Source organism: Pogona vitticeps, chromosome 3 (assembly GCF_051106095.1).
Source record: "Pogona vitticeps strain Pit_001003342236 chromosome 3, PviZW2.1, whole genome shotgun sequence".
Lineage (NCBI taxonomy): Eukaryota > Metazoa > Chordata > Lepidosauria > Squamata > Agamidae > Pogona > Pogona vitticeps.
Genome location: NC_135785.1, coordinates 10,682,630 through 10,707,010, shown reverse-complemented (window position 1 = coordinate 10,707,010; position 24,381 = coordinate 10,682,630). Strand labels below are relative to the sequence as shown.

The following is a 24,381-nucleotide window of genomic DNA, read 5'->3' as shown; positions in this document are numbered from 1 at the left end:
ATGTATTGTAAGCAGATTAATTCTCATTAATCTGCTTACAATACATCCATGTGAATATGAGCTCAGCTCTCAAAGCCCTGATGAGTTCTTCTTTCAAGCCCCTGCACTATCTGCAGTCTTGATCTTGAATATTTGACAGCATTTCTAATATCCTTCACCTCTGCCAGGCAGGTATGGAAGCTGGGTGTCACATCAAACCCCACACCAAACCAAACTACTGTGTTTCCCTGAAAATAAGACAGAGTCTTATATTAATTTTTGCTCCAAAGCACACATTAGGGCTTATTTCAGGGAATGTTTTATTTTTTTTCATGTACAACAATCTACATTTATTCAAATACAGTCATGTCCTCTTCTAGTTGCTGCACAATGGTGGAGGGTGGGGTTTCACTTAACTGAGGCTTATTTTGGGGTAGGGCTTATATTACCAGCATCCTTGGCCGCCTAGAGTAGTCCACCACGACTAGATAGGCGGGATATAAATTAAATAAATAATAAATAATAATAATAATAATAATCCTGAAAAATCATCCTAGGGCTTATTTTCAGGTTAGGTCTTATTTAGGGGAAACAGGGTATCTTTCTTCTGCCACAGAAAGATAACCCATAAGGCTCATCTGACCTCCCTGCCAAAGTGAATTAATTTTTCCACCATCAGCAAGAAATAAACTTGCTCAAAACCAGTGCAGAAAAGGTTCGGCATAATTAGATATTCATAAGTCTTAACATTTTATCATTGATTGTGTTAGTGTCCAATTAAGGTGTCTGAGGCCTGTTTGTGCCTAGAAGAACACCTTGAATAGGAAGGTATCCACTTCTTCAAAGCAGTTGAGAGAATGTACTGTTTTTACCGTCTGGAGGGTGAGAGGCACTGATTCAGGAGGTCTGTTCATTCTTTGGTAACAGTGCACTTTCTTAGAAGGACGGCCATCACAAAAGACTGTACAGCATTAAAGATGGAGAATATCTGTTAGGCAGTTGCCTGGACCTCTTTGCACGCTTTCTGAAGTACCGTAAAGTTGTCTTATTTGCATCCCTGGGACATTGCCTTTAGCAGAAAAGTGCAACAGAGGGGGGATGTGGTTTAATCAGTCTGTTGAATCTCACTCATAAATATTGTTGTTGTTTTTTTAATTTCACGAATCATGGAATCTCCTCTCTTCCCACATATTTGAAACATTGTCCTGAAACATGTGTTTCTACCGCTGCGTACCACTTGTGCTTCTGCTGTGGTTCTGGTGGTCCTGGCCATCAAAGTCAGGACTAAGGGATTGTCTAGCTTTTCTAGCCAAGACTTGGGGAGGCAAAAGAATCTCTCCCCTGGAGAGTAACTTAATTGGATCTTGCCTTCTGACCAAAGAGAAGGTTTTACAGGTCATCGGATGTGCTCCTGAAGATACAGAAAAGGAGAATTCGTGGCAAGAAACTTCCCTTTGTACTTTGTCCACCGCAACTTTACTGCATGTTATTATAGGGAATAATGAGACCTAATGAAAGGTAGGGGGAAGTTATCTAGAAATAACTCTCTGGTAAAGGATCAAGGCAGTTTATGCTTTTATAGGTTTATACCAGAAGACTGAGATATGACCAAAACAATGTAAAGCAGATGTCACCATGATATGATTATGGTTACTGTAATGATGATATAGATAGAGCTACAGATAGGAATAGAGATACAGATACAACAGTAGCAATAATAGTACAGTTGTAATAAAGATAATATTCTATTAAACTGGAGTGTCTTCAATAATATTATTCAGCTCTTCCTTTCAAGTAGTAAACGTACAGATAATATCTAAAACTGTGCCATGAAACACAATCCAGAAAGATATTTTGAGTCATCTGGAATAGATCATGATAGACTGAATACTCTGGTTGTTCTTTATATGTAAATACCTCCTTTGTCCTCAGTTCTTCTACTCAAGGATAGAGAACAAATTACACAGAAATGCAATTCATGTTTTTTTTTTGTATCATGCATTATAAATATCTGTTTTAACATATTGCTCAGCATTCTCTGACTTTAGAGGATGTGACTTAATGAGTAATTCTAAAATGTATTTCATATTTCAAAAGACTGTTTGTTTGACTGAACCGCCCTTGAATGCTGGATCTGAAAATTGTTCATTTTTATGCCATTGAAGGGGAAAGAAATGCCATTCATAGGAATTTATTCCCAATGACTGTTTGGAAATAAGAGTTCTAATAATGGACTGCAAACTTAGATAGACAGACAGACAGACAGACAGACAGACAGACAGACAGACAGACAGACTGACTGACTGACTGACTGACTGACTGATTGATTGATTGATTGATTGATTGATTGATTGATTGATTGATTGATTGATTGATTGATTGATTGATTATAATACCTGGAGATTTCAGTTTGAGTTTGATGAGCATTGTTACAGATTTTTGTGCTAAAATGAAGGAGTCCCCAAAACTTTGCCAGCTCTAGACTGGGCATTTAACATATTCATATTCTTTTATCCAAGTGCCACCCTGACAGGTTTTACAAATACTTTTATCAAGGTGTTAGCTTCCTATGCAAGGAGCCTCATGGCACAGTGGCTAAACAGCAATACTGCAGTGAAGACTCTGCTCACAATCTGAGTTTGATCTCAGGCTCAGAAAGCTGGGCTCAAGGTTGCCTCAATAACCATCCTTCCGAGCTCAGTAAACTGAATACCCAGCTTCCTGGAGAGAGGGCAGTCTGTAGCTTGAATAATTAAATTGTAAACCCCTCCAGCAAGTGCTTTAAGTACTATGGGATAGTATATAAGTAGCACCTTTGCTTTGCTTTCACAATAATATAAAAGAATAAGGGATCACTTTGAGGCCAGGCTTAAATTCATTTCTTTGTTATAAAATATATTGGATATTAAAAAAGATTCAAACAAGTCTGGAAAGCACACATAATGTGGAAAAAACACCCTCCTGTAAATTTGACAATCCCTGTTTACCAGATCTGTAATCCCAGTTTCTTGTAAGACATATGTGAGATCTCCCCCATTCCCTTCATCTTGTGTAGTTTATATATTTTTCAGCAGCCCAGAAATGGATTCTGTAATCAAGTTAGCACCCCTAACTGAGTGGCAGTATCAAGAACTTCTCAATTCTTTGATTAAGTTCCAAAGTGCAGTGATATACCAATGGCACACATAAAACAAGGCCTATATTTGCAGTACCAGGTTGCCTGGCAACCTTATGCCTCTTGGAACATTGGCAGCCTGAAACAAGGGTGTCCCTTGGCTGACACCAGTATTTAGAGGTAATTTCACGATGTAGGAACACCCTTATCGTTAGTTGCACAAATATGAATGTCATCTCTACTAGTTGCAATTGGATATATTTTATAGGAGTTTGTAGAAGTTCATTATTTCTTATACATAGTTCTGTCTTAGTATCAAACACAAGTTTTTGTTTCTGATTTCTTGGGCACATAGCTTAATTACGGTAGTTCATGCAGCTGCCTATCCAACACGGAAAATGCTGATTTAGCACAGAGTTTTTTAAAAGGATGAAAGGTTGGCTCCTTTGTGCCATCTCTTTAAAATGTGGTTTTTTTATTATCAAGTGTATTTAATTTAAATTTATTATGAACAACTTATGTTGGTTTGATAAATTTACTTATTTATTTTGTATCATTTATATGCTGTCTGGGGGATCCAAGGTGGCTCACAATAGTAAAAGAAATAATTACAAAAACACAGTAAGTTACAAATTAAAAAGCAATTAAACCCTAATCATAACTACAATCTATTAAGTACAATTTTTTTTTAAAAAAAAGATTTTTAAAAGCAACTTATAAAAGCAAAGACCACCAACCAGGAGTAGTTGTGCAACAGAATACTATCTCTTCCCTCCCCCACCTTTTTTTTGTTCAATGAAATCATTCATTCAATTTTTCTGGTACAGTCATTCAAGGTCATTGTCCTCCCCCCCCCGCCCTGAATTGATGGCTCAAACAATCTTTCCTGATCAAGCACTGTGTGGTGTCCTCACACTTGACAATGCAAAATAGGTTAGAATGATGACCGCATAACTGATCAACAAATACAAATGCCCAACAATAAAAAAAAAAGAATATTTGTGACCATGTACATCTTAAATTCAAATATGACCATGGGGAAAGAGCAATGTATGGTTGTAAGTCTATATAAGGAAATCATAATCGTTGTTGTGGGTTTTTCGGGCTCTTTGGCTGTGTTCTGAAGGTTGTTCTTCGTAACGTTTCTCCAGTCTCTGTGGCCGGCATCTTCAGAGGACAGCACTCTGTGCTCTGGTGTAGTTGGCTTTGGGAGTGCAGTATTTATGGCTGTGAGCCAATACTTTGGCCATCTCATGAGAAGAGAAGACTCCCTGGAAAAGACCCTGATGTTGGGAAAGTGTGAAGACAAAGGTCTAGCTCACAGCTAACTCCAAGGGTGAAAGGTAGTCTGGATATTACCCTACCAAAGTCCAGTTCCAGACTGAGCCTTAAATAGGAAGATGGCCTTTCAAGATTGCACAAGTGCTTTCTGTTGAAGAAATGGAGCCTATATTATCAGTGCCAGCATACTTAAGAGCTGGGGTAGATAAGAAGGATGCTGTTGATCAGAGTCTTCTGAATCAGAAAAGGGCAATGCGACTTTTCGGTGCAGAGGGCCTGATTCTGTGGGACCTTATTCAGAACTGAGATGTAAGGAAGTGGGGGGGGGGGGCTAATTTCCTCCTAAACTTGGAATTCTTTTGGATCTTCCTCTTCTTCTAAGGCTCAGGCTTATGGTTCTTAACATTTGGATGAAAGTGGTTTTATATAACCATTTCAATCCTGTTTCAGGACTGGATTCTGAACCAAAGCTGTCTTGACTAAGGTACAGTGGTCAAGGGTAGTATGATCCTCCTCATATTTCTGTGTTGTTGTGCGGAATCTAGGCTGTTTTGAAGGGGTTGCACTCCCTCTAAAGAACTAAGTTTCTAGTTTTCAGCTGTATATATTTTTAAAATAATGTTACGAGCTACCTTTAGTCTTAGTTTCAGGAGAGAGACAGGATAACCATGGAATAAATTAAATGCAATATTAGTGATTATTCAGCATATGAAGGCTGAAACACAGGGAAATTTCCTGGTGCTAGAAAACTCTTATATTGACATAATTTCCTCTCCCTTGCCGAAATTCTGTCTATATTCTAGACAAGGCAGGCAAAATGATATAATATGCATTTGCTTGCTGCTTAGACAACTAATGATACATTATCTTTTTCTATATTTCTCATATGCTTATCTCTGTAATACATAGTTGGGCAAATAACATATTTCAGTAATATATTATGAGTGGATACCGACTTCTTTGTTAGATCTATTGACTGAAATAGGTGACACAGTTGATAAAAGCAGCTGCCTTGTACTGAATTCTGAGCCAGAAAATCAGCCCTTTTCATTTATTTTGATTAGCAACAAGTCTAACACAATCTGTGGATAGTTACTGTCATCTTTTTAAACATCTGTACAGTGCTTAGAAAATTTCAGGTGCATCTTTGTCATTAATGTCAGGTGTCATTTATATTAGTGGCACTTTGAATATTTTGAGCCAAGGTACAATAACTAAGCAACAAAACTGGAAATCTCTTGTACTTTTGTGCTTACTACACTGCATTTTTATGACTGCAAGAGAGAGTTGTGTGCTTCTACATTCTGCTATATTAAAAATGTCTTGCTCACAGAAAGCAAGACAATGGTAATTGATAATCTTATATCAATCTTTAACTTGTTTTATTCTCCTGATTTGACCCACAGCTATTCATTCGAGTCCAGTTGACAGGTCACTCTTGAGTTTGTCAAACTGTCAGATCAGAGTTCTTTAGATACATGGAGTGGGTTGTTTCTAAGAAAGCTCACACTAAAATAAATGTGTTATCCTTAAGCATATCACAGAACGGTTGTTTCTGTTCTTGTTGTTGAAACAGATCAATCTGGCTACCTCCCTGAAAACTGTCAAGAAGATCACATAAAAATCATAAAACTGCTTTTTAAAGGGAATAAAATGTGAACCACAATAATATGGTCATTTGAGGTGTTGGCTACCTCTTTTTATTGATTTCTGATTTGCCTCATTTTTTAAAAAAACATACATAATGTTAATTGCCTTTGGTTTTTATTGTAATGATGAAAGTTTTTGAAAAATATATCTGAACTGAAATGAATAGAAAATGAGATAGCAAAATATCAACCAGTTCAAGGCATAGACCTTATGGTGGACTCTGTTTTGTTGGAGATTTTTTTTGACAGACATTTAATGACCATCTATCAGAAATGGTTTAGCTGTGGATTCCTACATTGGCAAAGGATTGGACGAGCTGTCTCCTTTGGTCCCTTCCAACTCTGCAGTCCTTTGATTCTGTAATTAAAAGCAACCAAAAACAGTAAGAAGCCACCAAATTAAAACTAGCAGACATTGTGGAGACTTGACTAAACAGGCAAACAAGAAATCTGGATGCTAAAATAACTAAAAATGTTAGGTTTGGCAAACTGTCCCTGGGAATGACAGTTCATATGCATTCCTATGGGAAATGGTGCCTCGACTTCCGACCATAATCCATTCCAGAAGATGGACGTAACTTGAAATGGTCATACGTTGAAGCACCATTTACCATAGGAATACATTGAAATGCAATTAATCCGTTCCGGCCGAAGGAAAAATAATCACCAAAAAAAAAAAAAAAATCACTGCAAGAGTCATTGGAAACATGATTAATCCCTTCTGGCCAAAGTGGGGGAAGCAATCAAGCATGCAAGACCCATTGGAAATGCACAGAAAACAAACGGAGCAGATCAGAAATGCACAGAGAACAAAGGGACCAGGTTGGAAATAAAAAGAGAAAAAAACGGAAAAAGCAAGGGAAGCGTGCAAGACCCATCGGAAATGGGGGGGGGACCCAAAAAGCAACCAACCCCCCAAGACCCATCAGAAATGGGGAAAGCCAAAAAGCAACCAAACCCCCCAACTCATCAGAAATGGGGGGGAAAGCCAAAAAGCAACCAAACCCCCCAAGACCCATCAGAAATGGGGGGAAAGCCAAAAAACAAACAAATGAACCGCCAAGACCCATCGAAAATGGGGAACCCCCCCAAAAAGCAACCCACCCCCCAAGACTCATTGGAAATGAGAGGAAAAAGCCGAAAAACAAGCAAACCCCTCAAGACCCATTGGAAAGGGGGAAAAAATCCCAAAAAGCAACCAACCCCTAAAAGACCCATCGGAAATGGGGGGAGGAAACCCAAAACAAACAAACAACCCCCCCATCACAGCACAGAAACATAACCCCCCAGCTCAAAACCACGCTGCAAAAACACCCAGAACAGTTTTTTAAAAGCAGAAAATAGCACCTTACCTTACCAGGCAGCCCAAAGCCTCCCTGCAAACACACACACACATGCTCACTCAGAAGCAGAAGGAGGCAGTCCAAAGCCTCCTCAGATCTCACACTCTCTAACTGCTGGGGCAAAAGAGCTACAAAGAAGCAGCCTTGTTGCCACCTACAGTTAGAAATTTTAATTTCCCGCCTTTTACCCATGCCTTTTTTGTTCGTAAGTGGAAGCTCCGGTCGCAAGTAGAAGCAAAATTTTGCAGCTGGAGCTGATCATAACTCAAAATGGTCATAAGTAGGGACGTTCGTAAGTTGAGGCACCAGTTTATGAGGAGCCATGACAGAAAAGGACCTCTCTAGCCAGAGGATTCAGAGAGGCTTGATATAATTTTATTTATTTATTTATTTATTTATTTATTTATTTATTTATTTATTTATTTATTTGATTTATATCCCGCCCATCTGGTATATCATACCACTCTGGGCGGCTAACAGCAAGGAATATACAATTAAAATAACAGACCATAAACATCAAGTACTGGCAATACTAACAATATACCAAAAATAATAAATGATAGATAGAAAAAAGGAAGAGAATTAAGTCAAATCAAATTAAATGCTGGCAGGAGGGAAGGCCTGGATGAAAAGCCATGTTTTTAATTGTGTTTTAAATGTACCCAGTGTAGCGGCCACGTGAATCTCAGGAGGGAGATTGTTCCAAAGGCGAGGAGCCACCGCCAAGAAGGCCCGGTTTCGCGTCTTTTCCCACCGGGCCTCCCTTGGCGTCAGGCTCCTCAGTCTCACCTCCTGGCTCACACGGGTGATCCAGGTACATCTTGGTGGGAGCAGGCGTTCCGCCAAGTATCAAGGTCCCAAACTGTTTAGGGCCTTATAAGTGAGCATTAAAACTTTGAAGTCGATGCGGAAACGAATGGGCAGCCAGTGCAGTCTGGCCAGGGTAGGAGAAATGTGGTGGTATTTTCTCCCTCCAGTAAGGAGCCTGGCCGCTGCATTCTGCACCATCTGAAGTTTCCGCGTCAACCTCAAAGGCAGCCCCATTATATTAAATGTTATATTAAATAATATAACATTTAATTTAATGGTGAGGCAGACTTGTGTGGGGGAAGTTAAACCACAGAGTATTGTTTGAGAACTGATGAGGTACATTCTATAGCCCATTCTCTAAAGTACAGTGGTGCCTCGCTTAACGAGCACACCGTTTAATGACAAATCCACATAGCGACGTTTTTTTTGCAATTGCTAATGCGATTGCATTGCGATGTTTAGATAGGCTAAACAGCGCATTGCGATGATCGGTAAGCGTTTCGCTTACTGATCTTCGCATTGCGATGTTTAGAAAACAGCTGATCGGCAGTTCCAAAATGGCCACCGGGTGCAGAAAATGGCCGCCCGCAGCGTTTTCGCGCCTTGCCCTCGCTTACCGGGCAGCGAAAATGGCGGCTGGATGGGGGAATCTTCACTTACCGGTGAGTTTTTCCCCAATAGGAACACATTAAACTCCGTTTAATGCGTTCCTATGGGTTCCACCCCCCGCATAGCGATGAATCCAGATAGCGACGTTAATCCTGGAACGGATTAACGTCGCTATGCGGGGCACCACTGTATACATTTCTGTATGCTACATTTTGTGGTTAAATTCAAGTCTTGCTAAACTACACATTTTGTGAGCATTAGAATGCTTTATTGTGTACCTTTTACTGTGGCAGCTAATTTTGGTATGTTGCATAATTTATATGGAGTGAAACATTGGGTAATGGACCTTTCAGCTTGAAGGGAATCTATGACCACAATCCTGTTAATGTAATAACTAGAGTAGGCCCATTTAATTAATGGGGATTTAGTGAATCAACTCCTCTGTTAGTTCCATTGATTCAAACAGGCACACTGTAACTGATTTACTGTGCTAAAATAAGCTGCAGTTAGAGCAGGCCTATTTGAATAAACAGAAGGGTGAGCAACATAACTTGTTCCTCATTAGGATTTCACAAAGGAGATGTGAAGGGGAGATATTGTTGTGCCAAAGCACAAATTCTACTCAGAGTGCAAGCTTTTGTTTTACTGATTTACTGATATTTCATTGGCTACATTCAGTCAATCTTAATTGATTTGGCTATAAAGACAATCTGCCATTATTATTTGAACAACATTCCAAGTTATAACTCATCACACTGTAGCAAATCTTACAATAGACTGAGAAAAGATACAATGTGAACTCACTATATGGCAACAGTAACATAGGTTGATTTTCTTCATTAACCAATGAACCACTAATGGTCACATGAACGCTGCAAAAATTCACGTTTCCTGTTGGGGTACACTTGAGGAAAATTAATGCATTTGTATTAATATCCTTGATTTGTTCTTTATATATATTTGGCAATTCAGTTTATATAATATATGTGCATTTTGTGTGTGCGTGCATGTGTGTATATATGTATATATATATTTATGGCAAATACATTTATAGGTAATCATTTTAGATGTGTGAACATGCTCTTTTCCTGCTCCAAGACGTGTACATTACACAAAGAATTTGTTATTATGCATAAACTAATGAGGCAGTATACAAAATAATGAATGAATGAATGAATGAATGAATGAATGAATGAATGAATGAATGAATGAATGAATAAATAAATAAATAAATAAATAAATAAATAAATAAATAAAGCCTTCTTAATTCTTGCAGTTTACAATTCTGTAGCCCTTTGGCCACCTTGTCAATATGTGCCATAGTTTGGGCCAGAAATCCGCTGGCCATCACAGAGACTTTCACTGGTGTTGGCAGATGATGTTCCAAATGGGGGGGTTGGGTTGGGGGAGCCTGAAACTAGAAACGGCACTGAAAATATCAATAACTTTAATGTGTGAGGTTTGTTCACATGGAAAGCAAACAAGCAAACTTGCTCTCTAGCGACTGTCAGTAATATTTATTCGTCCAGTGACTGTTAATCAAACCAAGTTTACAGTCCCGTACAGCACCTGTCACAGGTGCTGATCATTAATCAGCTATTACGGCAGTTTATTCTGCTGCTGACAACTTGCAATTTTCTACTGAATCAGCTAGTTTGTCAGGTGGGAATTATGGCAAAGCACATGTGACAAAACACATCACACTTTTTTATTTTTTTTTTGTTCCCCCCTCCTTTCTTTTTTCTTTTTCTTTTTCAGGCTTGTCTCTCTTCTTCCCCTTCCCCATCCTCTCTCCTTTTCTCCCTCTCGCCCCTTTTTTAGACAAACAATATCTGGGAACTCAGAAGTAATAAGGCGGAATGTATAATTAATTACCCAGCTTGCTCTAATTAGGGATGAATAAGTTGTGTCCCTCTCATCATCACAAATGTGGTGATGGGTAATACCAGTTTATGCTGTATTAACTGCAAATATGCAATCCTTCTGAGAGCACTTTTGTTGATGAATTTGATGAATGTGACAATAATTAGCAGAGACAGATGAGAGCTAAATTACTACTGACAATGTAATGCTATCCCGCTTGAGGGTCTCGGAACATGGTAGGCTAACATGGCAGGGACTGGGGCCTCATTTCTAATTAATAGTCTCTTTTTTCCCTCTTTTTCCCCCCTTTTTTCTTTTACTTTTTTTTTGCCAGTGGGGGAAAAAAAGAGGAACGGTAATTGTTTTCGTCAAAGGCTGCAGGGAGTTATCAGGGTAATAAAGTTAATTAGCAGAACAAACATCCTTTCACTGCCTCACCAGATTGAGGAAAAGAGGGTAATTCAAACTGCAGAAAGATATGACGAGATGAGATGATAAGGAAAAAATTTTTTTGCACGGGAGGCTAGCAGAAGAGAATCCAATTTTTGCTCTCTCTCTCCTCCTCCCCCTTTTTTTCTCTGCTTGAGGAAATGAATTACACATTCCCCTCTTTCAGCTCACATAGTTGTCTGTATAGAAAACTTTATTGTTCATAATTGCAATGGGAAATAAAGTTTTTAGAGGATCACGTTGCATTGTTAAATTTTGTCTCCATCTTTCATAGCATGATTGGCTTGTTATATGAAATAAGCGTGCACATTAAAAGACTCTTTTCCTAACAGTTAAATGTGTTGAACTAGTAATACTTTATCTATAAAGGGAACTTTTTTTAAAATCAGTTATCCTGTGGACTCATTAAACATTATGCTTTCACCAAGCTATCAGATACTGAGAAATGTCTCTGACTATTACTTTGGTGTTACTTGCACAAGAATCGTCTGAGAAGTAGCCTTGCCAGGTCATCCGTTTTCTCATTTGATGGTCCACCCATGAATTCAGATGTCACGATGACTCCTATGTCTTTTGACAAAAAAATGTGCCATGGCAACTGCTTCTCAGTTACAGAACCGAAAAGCTTTTAGGGAAGAAAAAAAATTAGTTTCTGTACTTGGCATTTAAGCATAATTAGTTTGAATCTATAGGCTGAATTCCAATTTTCCCATACAGTACTTAAAATACGACGGTTAATATACGTATGTGGGATTGGAATTAGTATTGATAAGTATGTTCCATTAATTTGACTCTGTCTGCAATAAACATGACTAAAGACTCCGAATTTACAAATCACATTAGTGCAACACATGAGGAGACAGAATAACTCCTCTTTGTCCCCAGATCTGTCACCAGATTCCTACTCAGTTGCGAGCTACCACAGGTAGTCAATGTGCTCTGTTTTAGACCTGTCACTTTCCACTGTAGGAGGGTGATGGAAGTGACAATGTTGTTGGTGGTGATGGTGGTGGGGTTTCTCCTGCTCCTTCCTTTTGTATGTTTACTTAACTAGATTTGTAACACCTGAGTAGTCTTTTGTCTAGATCAAACACAGAAGTTATTACATAATGAGCTCAAGGAGGAAAACTTTTGTTCTATTGTTGTTCACAATTCAAGCGATAACTTTGACGTTTGAACTTTGCCACAAAACATGCCTTCCTTTGCTAGGTCCCGTAGTGGGGGGAGGGGGGAGAGCGCAAAAGCTCCGAAGCACTGAAAACTGGGTGTTGCAGAATTCAAGGTCATTCGCAACAAGTCACCTCCACTTAAATTATACTCCAGTTGCATTGATTTGTTATTGATTGCTATTCTGTAGTTCCTTTCTAGTGTATGGCTTGACTCTCTGTCTTTGATCCCCTGGGATTGTGGGCTTTGTGGGTAGTCTGAGTTGCTTATGCTGTTAGTGCCATATTTTGACTTCTAGCATATTGTGGTCACATGAAGTCTGCATCCAGTGCTTGACTGTATAAAACAGCCGTGTGGGATACAGGCATTCCTTCTACGGTGTGACCAGTTAACAAGTATCCTGGCATTGGTATGTTCTTCTCCTAAATTTTATGTTTCCATGTTCTTATTAGGATCCACTATGAGAAGAGTGGGTAATGCAGTAGGCATCCTTCAGTCTCGAGAGACTACAGTAGTGGGTAGTATATAACACAAATTTCCTCTGGATAGTATCTAATGTACACGAATCAAGGGTTCATTTCCACAGTGATGTTTACAGTGTCTTTGTCCCAGTGGAAGTAATTTGCTAAAAAAAAACCCAAAAACCCATCTCTCAATTGCAGCTGCAGTCTTTTTTCTGAAAGCAAATCTAGATCAGTGTGACTCACAATTTTATCTCAGACTATGAGGTGGGTTGATTTCTAGATGTCAAAGTAATGCTTTCTCCAATGGCTTAAAAGCCTTCCCTTTTTCTTTTCTTTTCTTTCTTTCTTTTTTTTTTTTTTTGCAGCTGTTCCACATCAATTCATGTGCCCAGGGAACCTTCTTTTTTTCCCTTTCTCTTGTTACAGAAGCAAAGATCTCATATTTGAAATAAATTGATTTCTCAGGTTTCTCATATTGATTTATCAGGTGTTGTCATAAAGTACAAAAAACCAGGACTGATGGCATGCAGTTGTCAGGGTTTCTTTCCTAATTCCCAGGAACAGATGCCACTATTTGAATGAAGACTTGTTTAGTACAGTTGGCACAAGCCCATAGTCAAACATGGACATTTGGGTAACTCTAACCATGGTCCCAGCCTGGACTTGAGTATAGAAACTGACTAAGTTACCCTGCAAAATTATCTGTGCCAAACAATGGATGAATGTGCAACACATCTGCTTTCTCTTCGGGTGTTAGAGAACCACTGGACATGATATTTTTGAGTACCTGGCCTTGTGGGGCTTAGCTAGGTTTGCCATTTTCTAGTCTTCCATCTCTGGTTAGACATTATGCAAATTAGGCAATCTTATCTGCACATGATGGAAATTTGGATAATATGCATATTAAAATCATTAATTGTTGCACTATATTTCTATAGTGGTGGTGCTGTGGGTTAAACCGCAGAAGCCTCTGTGCTGCAGGGTCAGAAGACCAAGCAGTCGTAAGATCGAATCCACGTGATGGAGTGAGCTCCCATCACTTGTCCCAGCTCCTGCCAACCTAGCAGTTCAAAAGCATGTAAATGCAAGTAGTTAAATAGGTACCATCATGGTGGGAAGGTAACAGTGTTCCGTGTCTAGTCACTCTGGCCACATGACCATGGAAACTGTCTTCGGACAAATGCTGGCTCTACAGTTTAGAGATGGGGATGAACACCGCCACCTAGAGTCAGGGAAAACAAATTGATTTGTTTGAAATGTAGTGCTGGAGGGGAGCTTTGTGGATACGCCGGACTTCTAGAAGGACGAATGAGTGGGACCTAGATAAAATCAAAGCTGGACTATGTACAGTCATGGCCAAAAATATGGGCACCCTTGCAATTCTGTCAGAAAATGCAACCCTTCTCTAAGAAAATTGTTGCAGTTGCAAATGTTAGGGTACTCACATGTTCATTTCTTTGGTTTGCATTGGAACAACACACACAACAACAACAACAACAACAACAACAACAACAACAACAACAACAACAACAAAACACACACACACAAACAGAGAAGAAAAGTCAAATCTGATACAATTCCACACAGAAACCAAAAAATGCCAAAATTATTGGCACCCTTAATTTAATATTTGGTAGCACCCCCTTTGGAAAAAAATAACTGAAATCAATCGCTTCCTGTAATCATGAATGAGTTTCTTACATCTCTCTACTGAAATTTTGGACCACTCTTCTTTTGCAAACTGCTCCAGGGCCTTCAGATTTGAAGGATGCCTTCTCCCTACTGCTGTTTTGAGATCTCTCCACAGGGATTGATATCTGGACTCATTGCTGGCTATTTCAGAACTCTCCAGTGCTTTGTTTGCAATCATTTCTGAGTGCTCTTTGAAGTGTGTTTCGGGTCATTGTCCTGCTGGAAGACCCATGACCTCTGGTGGAGACACAGCTTTCTGACACCAGCCACTATGTTGCACCCCCAAAATCTTTGGTAATTATTAGATTTCATGATACCGCTCACACAGTCAAGGCATCCAATGCCAGAAGTAGCAAAGCAACCCCAAAACATCTTTGAACCTCCACCATGTTTGTCTGTAGGGACTGTGTTCTTTTCTTTGAATGCCTCATTTCTTTTTCTGTAAACAGTGACATGATGTCCTTTACCAAAAAGCTCTACTTTTGTTGCATCTGTCCACAGTTCGTTCTCCCAGAAGGATTGTGGTTTTGTCACATGAGTTTTGGCATACTCTAGTTTTGCTTTTTTTATGCCTTGTGTCAGCAATGGTGTCCTCCTGGGTCTCCTACCTTTTCATTCAGATGGCGACAGATAGTGCGAGCTGACACTGTTGTACCCTGTGTCTGCAGATCAGCTTGAATTTGTTCGGAAGTTAATCTGGGTTCTGTATCCACCATTTGAACAACCCTTTGTTGTAATTTTTCAGTAATTTTGTTTTTCCGTCCACATCCAGGGAAGTTAGCTACAGTGCCATGGACTGTAAACCTCTTGATGATATTGCGCACAGTAGACACAGGAACATTAAGATCTCTGGAGATGGACTTGTAGCCTTGAGATTTTCCACAATTTTTTCTCTCAAATCCACAGACAACTCTTTACACTTCATTTCCCCTCCCTTGCTCAGTGTCACACACAACACAAAGGTTGAGTCAACTTTTCTCCATCTTAACTGGTTGCAAGTGTGATTACTATATTTGCCCATACCTCTTACTTGTGACAGGTGTGTCTAAATCCAAATTAAAGTAGCATCACATGCTTGAAAAGCAATTATTTATAACAATTTAGACAGGGGTCCAATAATTTTGGCCAGTGCATTTTTGGGTTTCTGTATGGGATTGTATCAGATTTGACTTTTCTTCTCTGTTTTTGTGTGTTGTTCCAACACAAACCAAAGAAATAATACGTGAGTACCAAAACATTTGCAGCTGCAACAATTTTCTGAGAGAAGGGTCACATTTTCTGACAGTCTTGCAAGGGTGCCAATGACTTTATGAAGGCCAAAATGTTGAAGCTGAAGCTGTCCTACTTTGGGCATATCACGAGAAGACACAATTCTCTGGAAAGGACAATGAAATGGTGAAGGCAGCTGATATTTAATGAAGCTGCCTTCATATTGCCAGGGACAAGAAGGTCAGTACACATAACACTGATTTTGCACCAATGGGCTGACTGTCTTTTAGCCAAAATCAAAATACTCTTCTAACTCTGAAAACTTCAAATGACTACACTCAGTCTTGCTAAAGAGTAGCCATATGATGCTGTCCATAACCAAGATCACCACTGATGCCTCTGGTTGTATGCCAGCCTGTGAAATTTATCAGCTTGATAAACATGACAGATAGGACCTCCTCTGCGATGCACCAGTGATTATGGAATTCCTTTCTAGTTGAACTTACAATGCTGACTTTTGACAGGTCTTGGAAGCTAATTTGTTGTGGAGTAACTTTTTGTACTTGTTTTTGTGCCACTAGGTTTTGAGATGTTGAGGTATTGTAATGTGTCTTTGGAACTTGTCATGTTATAATTTAACACCTAACAGTGGATACTATGGTATGGATTGTAACATTTGGAATAAAGGTATATGCCTCTATTGCAAACTATTTGATAGGGCTATACGCTTTTTATTGATTCTTAACCATCTAATGGAAGTAGTGGCACCACTTTGCATCCCAAAACAGGCTGGGAAGAATCCTGAATTTAGTGCAATATTTTTAGAATTGCTTTGAACCTACTGAGGTCACAGGTATAGCTTTTGTTGACCAATAGCTACCTATACACTCTTCATCATTAAGTATTACTACCAAAAAAAATCATCTATAATCTAACCAAGAATTACAGTATAAACTAAGTAAATTGACAGCAATCTTTTTGCAAAACTGTAGATCTTTTGCTAATTTTCAAGGACAATCTAGCTGATGGGGTACTCAAAATAATGGTCTGCCCCAGAGTAGTATACTTGTTCCTGTTTTGTTTAGCATCCTTGAGGTACCAAAAGCTTTATTTATGGTGATGATCTTACACTTGCTACTCAGTCTAACAGCTTTCATATGGTAGAATCTCTTTTAACAGACGCATTAGAAGAACGTGGCACATGTGACAGAAATCAACTTAAACTCAATCCTACTAAGACTTTAAAAAGTGTCTTTCATGTGAGAAACAAGCAGGCATCTAGGAAACTTCAGGTCACATGCAATGTGTCCAACTAGGTCATTGTTTTGCCTCCAAATTCCTAGGTGTTATCTTGGATTGTACTCTGACCTGCTAGAAACACTGCCAAAATACAAAGCAAAATGCTGAGAACTCTTAGGTCAAAAGTAAAAGCAAAGTGTGCTGCTTATATACCACCCCATAGTGCTTCAAGCACTTTCTGGGCTGTTTACAAGTTAATTATCCAGGCTACACATTGCCCCTCCCCCATGAGCTGGGTATTCATTTTACTGACCTCAGAAGGATGGACGGCTGAGTCAACCTTGAGCTGGCTACCTGGGATTGAACCCCAGGTCGTGAGCACAGTTTTGGCTGCAGTACAGCGGTTTGACCACTGTGCCACCAGGCTCATACTACGACCACGAGGTCCTGTGTTACTCCACAAGCAAATATGCAAAGCCAGGTTGGTATGGTTCAATTCATGCAAAACAGGTAGACAGCTGTAGAATCATTATAGGGCATCTGGAACCAAACCCTAGAGTCAAAATCAGTTACCTAGCAGGCATTGCACCCCATGACATAGGGAGAGAGGTAGCCCCTAACAGTGAGAAACACAAAGCTTCTACCTTGCCGCTGCTCTCCTGTCTGTTCCAGATAAAAATCAAGGAAAGGTTTGGTCAGAACATCTGTGAAACTTGAGAAAGTGTCATGTGGAAAGAGTGAGCTACCCATCTTTTTAAAATGGATGGACTGCAGGAAAGGCTGGACCCCAGTCACACAGAAAACTTAGTTACAGTACTTAAAAGTCACTTATAAGGCTACAGACTGCAGTTGACAGAAGGAAAACAAGCCTAAGAAAATGGGATTTTTGCAATGACACAGACCTTTGAAAATGTAGAAAAGAACAGGCAACTTCATACCTCTGTCAGTATATGCTGTGCCCTTCAACATGTATTATGGAAAATTTGCAGCTGACGCTAAAGTTCTTGCTGCTGCCCATTCTGGGCAAAAATTTCCTAATGTATTTATTAATCGAATGGTGGTGGTTCTGACATGAACAAAGAAAGAAGTTTTTTTTAATGTTACGGTTTCATATTTTGTGTCTTGTAGTAGTGTATGATGACTGGATGTTTCTAATGTATTTAATAGAGTTTGCAAACACTTCCTTGAAAAGGCTGTGCCCTAAAAGGCAGCTTATGAACACTTTAAAGAAATAGCAGAAAATAAAGTGGATATCTTGGGAAACAGTGAGACTGAGAGAGAGAAAAGGTTCATGATCAGATCCATGCATATACATTTCTAATCTTATTACTACATGGATAGATCATGAACATGAAAATATACATCCAAATGGTGTTGTGGCAAGAAATGCAATAAAAATAAACGATTCAAAGCTGATGAATTGGAAGAGGGATACTGAAGAACAGGTCATCTATGGCACAGTTTATTATATCTTGCTTTACATATCTATTCAAGCTGTTCTTGAACAATACTTATTGCAGATTAACATTTAAAACAGTAAATAAGGTAGTGACATCATGAGTAAAATAAACATGAAAAAGTGCACTTAAGTAGATTTTAAATGTGTAGGGCAATGAATCCTTGATGTCCCAAAGAAGGTGTTGTTGACTCTAGACATCATCTAAAAGTGTTTCTCGCTTTGTGCCTTACTTCCCTTTTGACAGTGCTGGTATTTAGAGAAGTGACCTCAGTGGATATTCTTAAGACTTCCTCCTTAAAGTACCTGCCCCCCAACTTTGAGGCCTTTAAAGTACAGTAAGTGCTTGCATTTTGAGTTGTATTCAGAGGTAAAGGCACAGCCAGTGAATCTATCCTAAAGCAGGTCAGATAATTTCCCTTCTATCTGCAACTAACCCTACATATATTTCATTTATATAATTGAGAACTTCAGAAATAATCTGTGAAATGTTATGATAAGAATTATGAGTTGTATGTTTTTATATCTGTTTTGTGAGATACTTTGGATCAGATGCCATGAGAATGGCAAAGAATTCTTCATATAATGATCTCATGGTCCAAAATCATTCTGAGCTCATATATATATGAAAATACTATGTTGGGGTGGGTTATTTATGGCTTGATTAAAGAAATCAGGATCATATGAGTTTAAATTAATTAATACTTTAAAAGCTAATACACAATATCCCATAAACCAGGGTGTTTTGGGTTTTTTTTGTGTGTGTTTTTTTTAAAAAAATTGAACTAGAGATTGCCTTTAAAACCAAAAGAAAAAGTATTTATTGTATATCCCATCTTTCTCCCCAGCACAAGGAAACTGAAGGTAACTTACAGTAGTCAAGTGCCAAACATGATCAACAATTAAAGCAGAATAATTTAAAAGCTCATTTTAAAACAGTAAAAACATATCACTAAGAAGTGTACAGCACTAAAACCTCATTCTCAGCAGCTTTGGGACAGATTCACTGGCTGTGCATTTACCTCTGAGTACAATTCAAAATGCAAGCACTTTCTTTAAAGCCTGTCAAATGCCCGAAGTCTGTTGAGTAAAATAGTAATTGCCAGCAAGCAGAAGAAATGAAGCGGGGGTAGGGGAAAGTTGCCAAGAAAATTCCAGCCTCCTCTCTTTTGCTAAGGAGGTCAAGAGCCTGGGAACTGTCATCAAGAGAGCCCCTCTGCTTGAATTGATCAGGTTTTTATAACGTCATCTTCCAAAATATTGATTGAATTCAGTTATTCTACATATTGACTGAATTCAGTCATCACTCATTCAAGTAATTTTTCTGGGGACTATGATGTGCTTCCTGATAGAACTTGCTTATGAGTTTGTTGATGGCATCACATTGCAGTAGTTTCAAAAGCACAGTATACTAAATGTTGATGTGAAAGCCATAACATTTGTGCTTGTGGGCTGAACGTTCTCTATTTATAATTTTGCCAATTCACAACCCAGAGAACCCTTTGGTGTCTTAAGAGCTTTGCAGCTGTGAAGGAGTTTGCACCTGTGGCTTCTCATATATCAATCCTCATTCAGCTCATTGAATAGCACAAGGCAAATTACCATTATTAATGATAATTTCTCCTGTCATTCCTCCAAGGAGCTCAGGGTGGGTAATGCAGTTTCCTCCCTCCTTCTCTTCTTAACAGCCCTGTGAAGTAGGCTAGCCTGCGAGACAGTGACTATTCCAAGGTCACCCACTGATTTCCATGAGTGAGTGGGGATTTGAACTACGGTCCTTCAGATTCTATTCCACCATTCTAACCAGTTTGCCCAAATGTGAATGCTAAATTATAAACCCCTTCTTTTGAAATGCATTATGTTCGAGATGATGCAAGCTCTTTGTGAAGTCCTGAGCCTCTACATTTCAGTTGTGCATATTTCTCTTGCTCTGGCTGAACCCCATGTCTAAACACAAAATTATCAAACTCTGGTTCTCAGATCAGCAATGGTGGCACCACCTTTTAAAGTGGTATTATAAAACATCTCTATGATATTACAAGAGTACATGCAGAAAAAGATTTGTACACAAGGTGGGGATGTTAGCAACCTGCTACATTTTCTCCTTGTCACAACCTCACAATAAAACAACAAACAAATTGCTTTTTGGTCTGTTTCCAATGATAAATTTGGGTGCATGTGCTGAGGCTGAGAGATATCAATGCCAGCACCTGAGATATGCAGGACGACTGTTAAATAAATATATCAACACTTGCTGTTACATTTAAAGGAAACTTTTTAAATATCTTCCTTTTGTCTTTTTTAGGGTTTCTCATTTCTTGTGAAGTAATTTCACCAAGAGACACAGAACATTTCAAGCAGAAGTTGTATCAGGCGAGGTAGGTAGCTATAGTAGATTGCTCTGTTATCTTTTCCTTTCTCATCTGCCTGTTTTAAACATCCAGAAACCGTGGTAATAGTGGAAACTCTGGAAAACGGAGTGTCTTCTTTTGAACCAGCTTAGAACAAAGTCTAAAACTAAACCAGGGAGCAAGGAAATAAATAATGACAACAGATGTTTGTAAATCTAGGGCCTCCTGCGTTTAGTGTTTTCTATGTTGTTGTCTTGTCTTGATGTGCTGTCAGCCTCCGCTCACCTGGGACCAGTGATATCTTATCAAAGCCGAAGCAGTTCCTTTTCACCGCAAGCAGATAATAGCGCCTTTCAATTTGTCATACGAAGAGTCTAAAAGAAGCATGGGAAAAGACTGGTCAGGTGACAACTTGATGGACAGTTTGACAGCCCTTAAAGCATCATGGGAAATGGCTGTCACCTGATTTTTTTTTTTCCAGCACTACCCGGGAGATAACCTTCAATGTGATGGGAAAGGGGGGGGGTGCGCAAATATTTGCAGCTGGGTTGGGTGACAGCCCCACACTTGCTTAATTGTTAACATAAGTGAATTAAGATGATTTGAAATGTTGTGATCTGAGCTAAGATTGTTTTGGCCTCCAAGTGGTTCCGACATCTTTACTTTCATATATATCGATGGAGTTGTCATTTTGAACATGGCTTTAAATGAGTTTATATTCCTTCAGTCCTTATCAATGTTTAAACATAACAACTCCATTTTGTTTAAGTATATGCTGAAATCCCAGTTTTACAAAATGTTCTTGTTTGTATCATCATTGTCATTTTGTTTCATTGACTTTATTATTATTGATCATAATCAGTTTAAGCAATGAGAAGTACTTTAGTATATGTATAAACCAGCTAAAATATGTGTCTTGAGGTGTCATTAGATCTACATTCGCAAATATATTGTCCCAAATCTTGGAAATATCTTTGTGAATAGGGTAGAACATGTTTAATACTTAAGAAAAAAACGAGCATTTGTAGGACAGACAATTAACAATTCAATCCACGGATCATTTTTACGAAGTGTCAAAAATCACGTAGATCTGTATACAGCATTTAGTTTCAACTTTAGGGCCTATAATACTATTAATTTTTCCATAAAAATGAATGAGACAGTTTCAGAGGGGAAAAAGAGAGCCAGTACAGAATGGGCTCTCACTTGGGAAACGAGATTATAAATCCTACTTGAGTCTATAATGACTGATATAAAGGAAAAAGGAATGTGTGCTGCTTATATGCCAGCAGATACTATGTAAAGTATTCTCACTTGTTCTCTTCATATAGAGCCTTAACATTAAGCTGAGTGCAAATGCAGGGGGCCACAGAGCAGTGGCAAGGTATGCATCCTGATTGGCACCTCACAAAATAGCTTGCTGCTTTTATAAGTGATGGAGGGACTTTTCCTCCTGTTCCCACTGTCAAAGTAAGAGTTAACTGCCCATTGAGTCCGCTTCTGTATGGCTCCATCTTGTCCTTTGCCTCGGGAAGCAACTTTTCGCATTCTTCCCTAATAACACCTCTGGTTTCAATCCACAGTTCTGGTCATGGTCAACTGAGTTTAGTAAGGCAAATCCGTTCTTTTTGTGGACTTTAAATGTATCAGAAATGTTGTTTAAATTATGTTTTGGTACTAAGATTACTTTAGTGTTCTTCTTGAGCTTTACTGTAATGTTTGACATTAACAGTTCATTACCAGTATCACAATTGGTTCCTGGTCTTGTTTTGGCAGAGAGAATACAGCTTTTCTGCCTTGTGCTTTCAATTATGTAGCCTATTTCATTTCTGTATTGGTCATCTGGTAATGTCTACAGCTACAGTCACCTATTGAGTTGTTTGAAGCATGTATTTGAGATAACAGATTGTTGGTGTCACAGAAATCTACGAGTCATTCCCCTGCTTCATTTCTGACCCCTAGGCCAACATTTCCAACAACATTTTGTTTTCCAAAATGTTTTGTTTTCTACTTTTGCATTCCGGTCACCTGTGATTATGGCCATAATTTGTTTTGGTGTGTGATCAGTTTCCTCCTGGAAGTTCACATAAATGCTTTCAATTTCATCACCTTCAGCATTGGTAGCTGGAGCATAGACTTGAATGATGGTTATGTTTATAGGTTTTCCATGGAGTCTGACAGATGTTATCTGGTCATATTTTGAATTATAGCTCCTAACTGTCTGTGCTACATCTTGTTTCAGTATTAGAGCCATTACATTTCTTCTGAGTTTGTCATTTCCAGAGTTAACACTTTACAGTTGTTTTTTTTACTGTTTCCAGTTTATTTTTTCCCATACTTCTCACATTCCATGTTCCAGTTGCATGTGTTGTGCAGCATTGGACTTTCCTTTCATCTCTCATATACACTTCTCATATGCACCTATCATACTGAGAAATATCATGATGATCTTCAAGATGTGGAACTAGAGGGAACTATAAGAACTATGAACAAAAAATTGAAGCCAATTATTGGGTGTAGGATTATCACCTTCCAAATGATGCGGACTGATTTCATATAGACATGTGCCTTGGCATAAAGAGACCATTGACTGATATGCTTTTATTCTGGAGCAAGTCCTCTGAAATAATGTGAAATAGCTGCTACTATGCTTTAGGTTTATGCACCATAACTAGATTAGAATTGCCACTGCACTGCGCACAGAAATATGTATTGGGAGGGATTTGCCATTTAACCTCTGTAATTTTGTGTATAAAAATATGTAAGGAGATTGCTAATGCACTTTCTCTTATCCTGTCCTGGCCCTTCAACCACCCCTTATTCTTCCAAGGATTTTGACACTCGGCACACATGAAGACTTGTGTGTGTGTGTGTGTGTGTGTGTGTGTGTGTGTGTGTGTGTGCGCGCGCGCGCACACACACACACATTTGTTTCTCAAGGATGTCTCAAATGCCCAGAGATATATTAGCTCTGTGGAGGGCCTAGCAGATGGTGTATCTGGATGCAGATTTATTTATTTTTTTTATGATGAGCACAGGGAGGTCTCCTTTTAGCTTTTCACAGCTTGCTGTGGATGGGGCTATTGTTCTGATCAGCTGTGAGTTACCGAGTCTATGGTGCAAGATACAAAGCGGGACCTTCCCTTCTGTCCCAAGGACCTCTTTGTTGGATTTTCTTGTGTGAAATAGTTACTATTTGGACTAAGGATTTATTTTCACCCTCAGCATGCTTACTTTTAGGAGTGGATCGGTTTGCTCTGTGTTTCTAATGCTAGCTTCACAGGTGTGGAAACTGAAGTATCAAGACCCTCGCTCATCCATATATGCCTAGTTGTTTTCTATCCAATCACTAAATGCTCTCAAGAGATTTGCAATGGCCCCTTGGTGGATTTCTTCCTTTAAAAAGATCACCTACTCAGTATGAATTCGATGTTTACAGTGCAACTCTGAGTATGCTGAGTGCATATAATTCAAGTTGCTTCTTCCCGTTTGCTTTTCCCTGTAGCATTTCTGCCAACAATGTGTTTGCAAACGAATATAAACAACCAAACAAAAAGAGTATTTAGAAGGGGCTCCTGATTTCCCTAATGACAGAATATATGCACTGAGCAAACTCACTAACATCTGCTGCATGATGTGAAAGATTTTAAATAATCTTTAAGCCATTCTGTTAAAAAAAATCATTTTATTTGTTTTTTTCCTGC

General features: G+C 38.9%; 1 protein-coding gene across 1 annotated transcript in view; it reads left to right on the top strand.

The window, feature by feature from the left end:
* Positions 1 to 24,381, top strand: part of LOC144587767 (uncharacterized) — a 570,285-nt gene that overhangs the window by 365,453 nt on the left and 180,451 nt on the right. Inside the window, exon 4 of the mRNA XM_078389015.1 lies at positions 20,632 to 20,704. Within this exon, the coding sequence (XP_078245141.1) occupies positions 20,632 to 20,704 (73 nt within the window). The remainder of the gene's footprint in view (positions 1 to 20,631; positions 20,705 to 24,381) is intronic.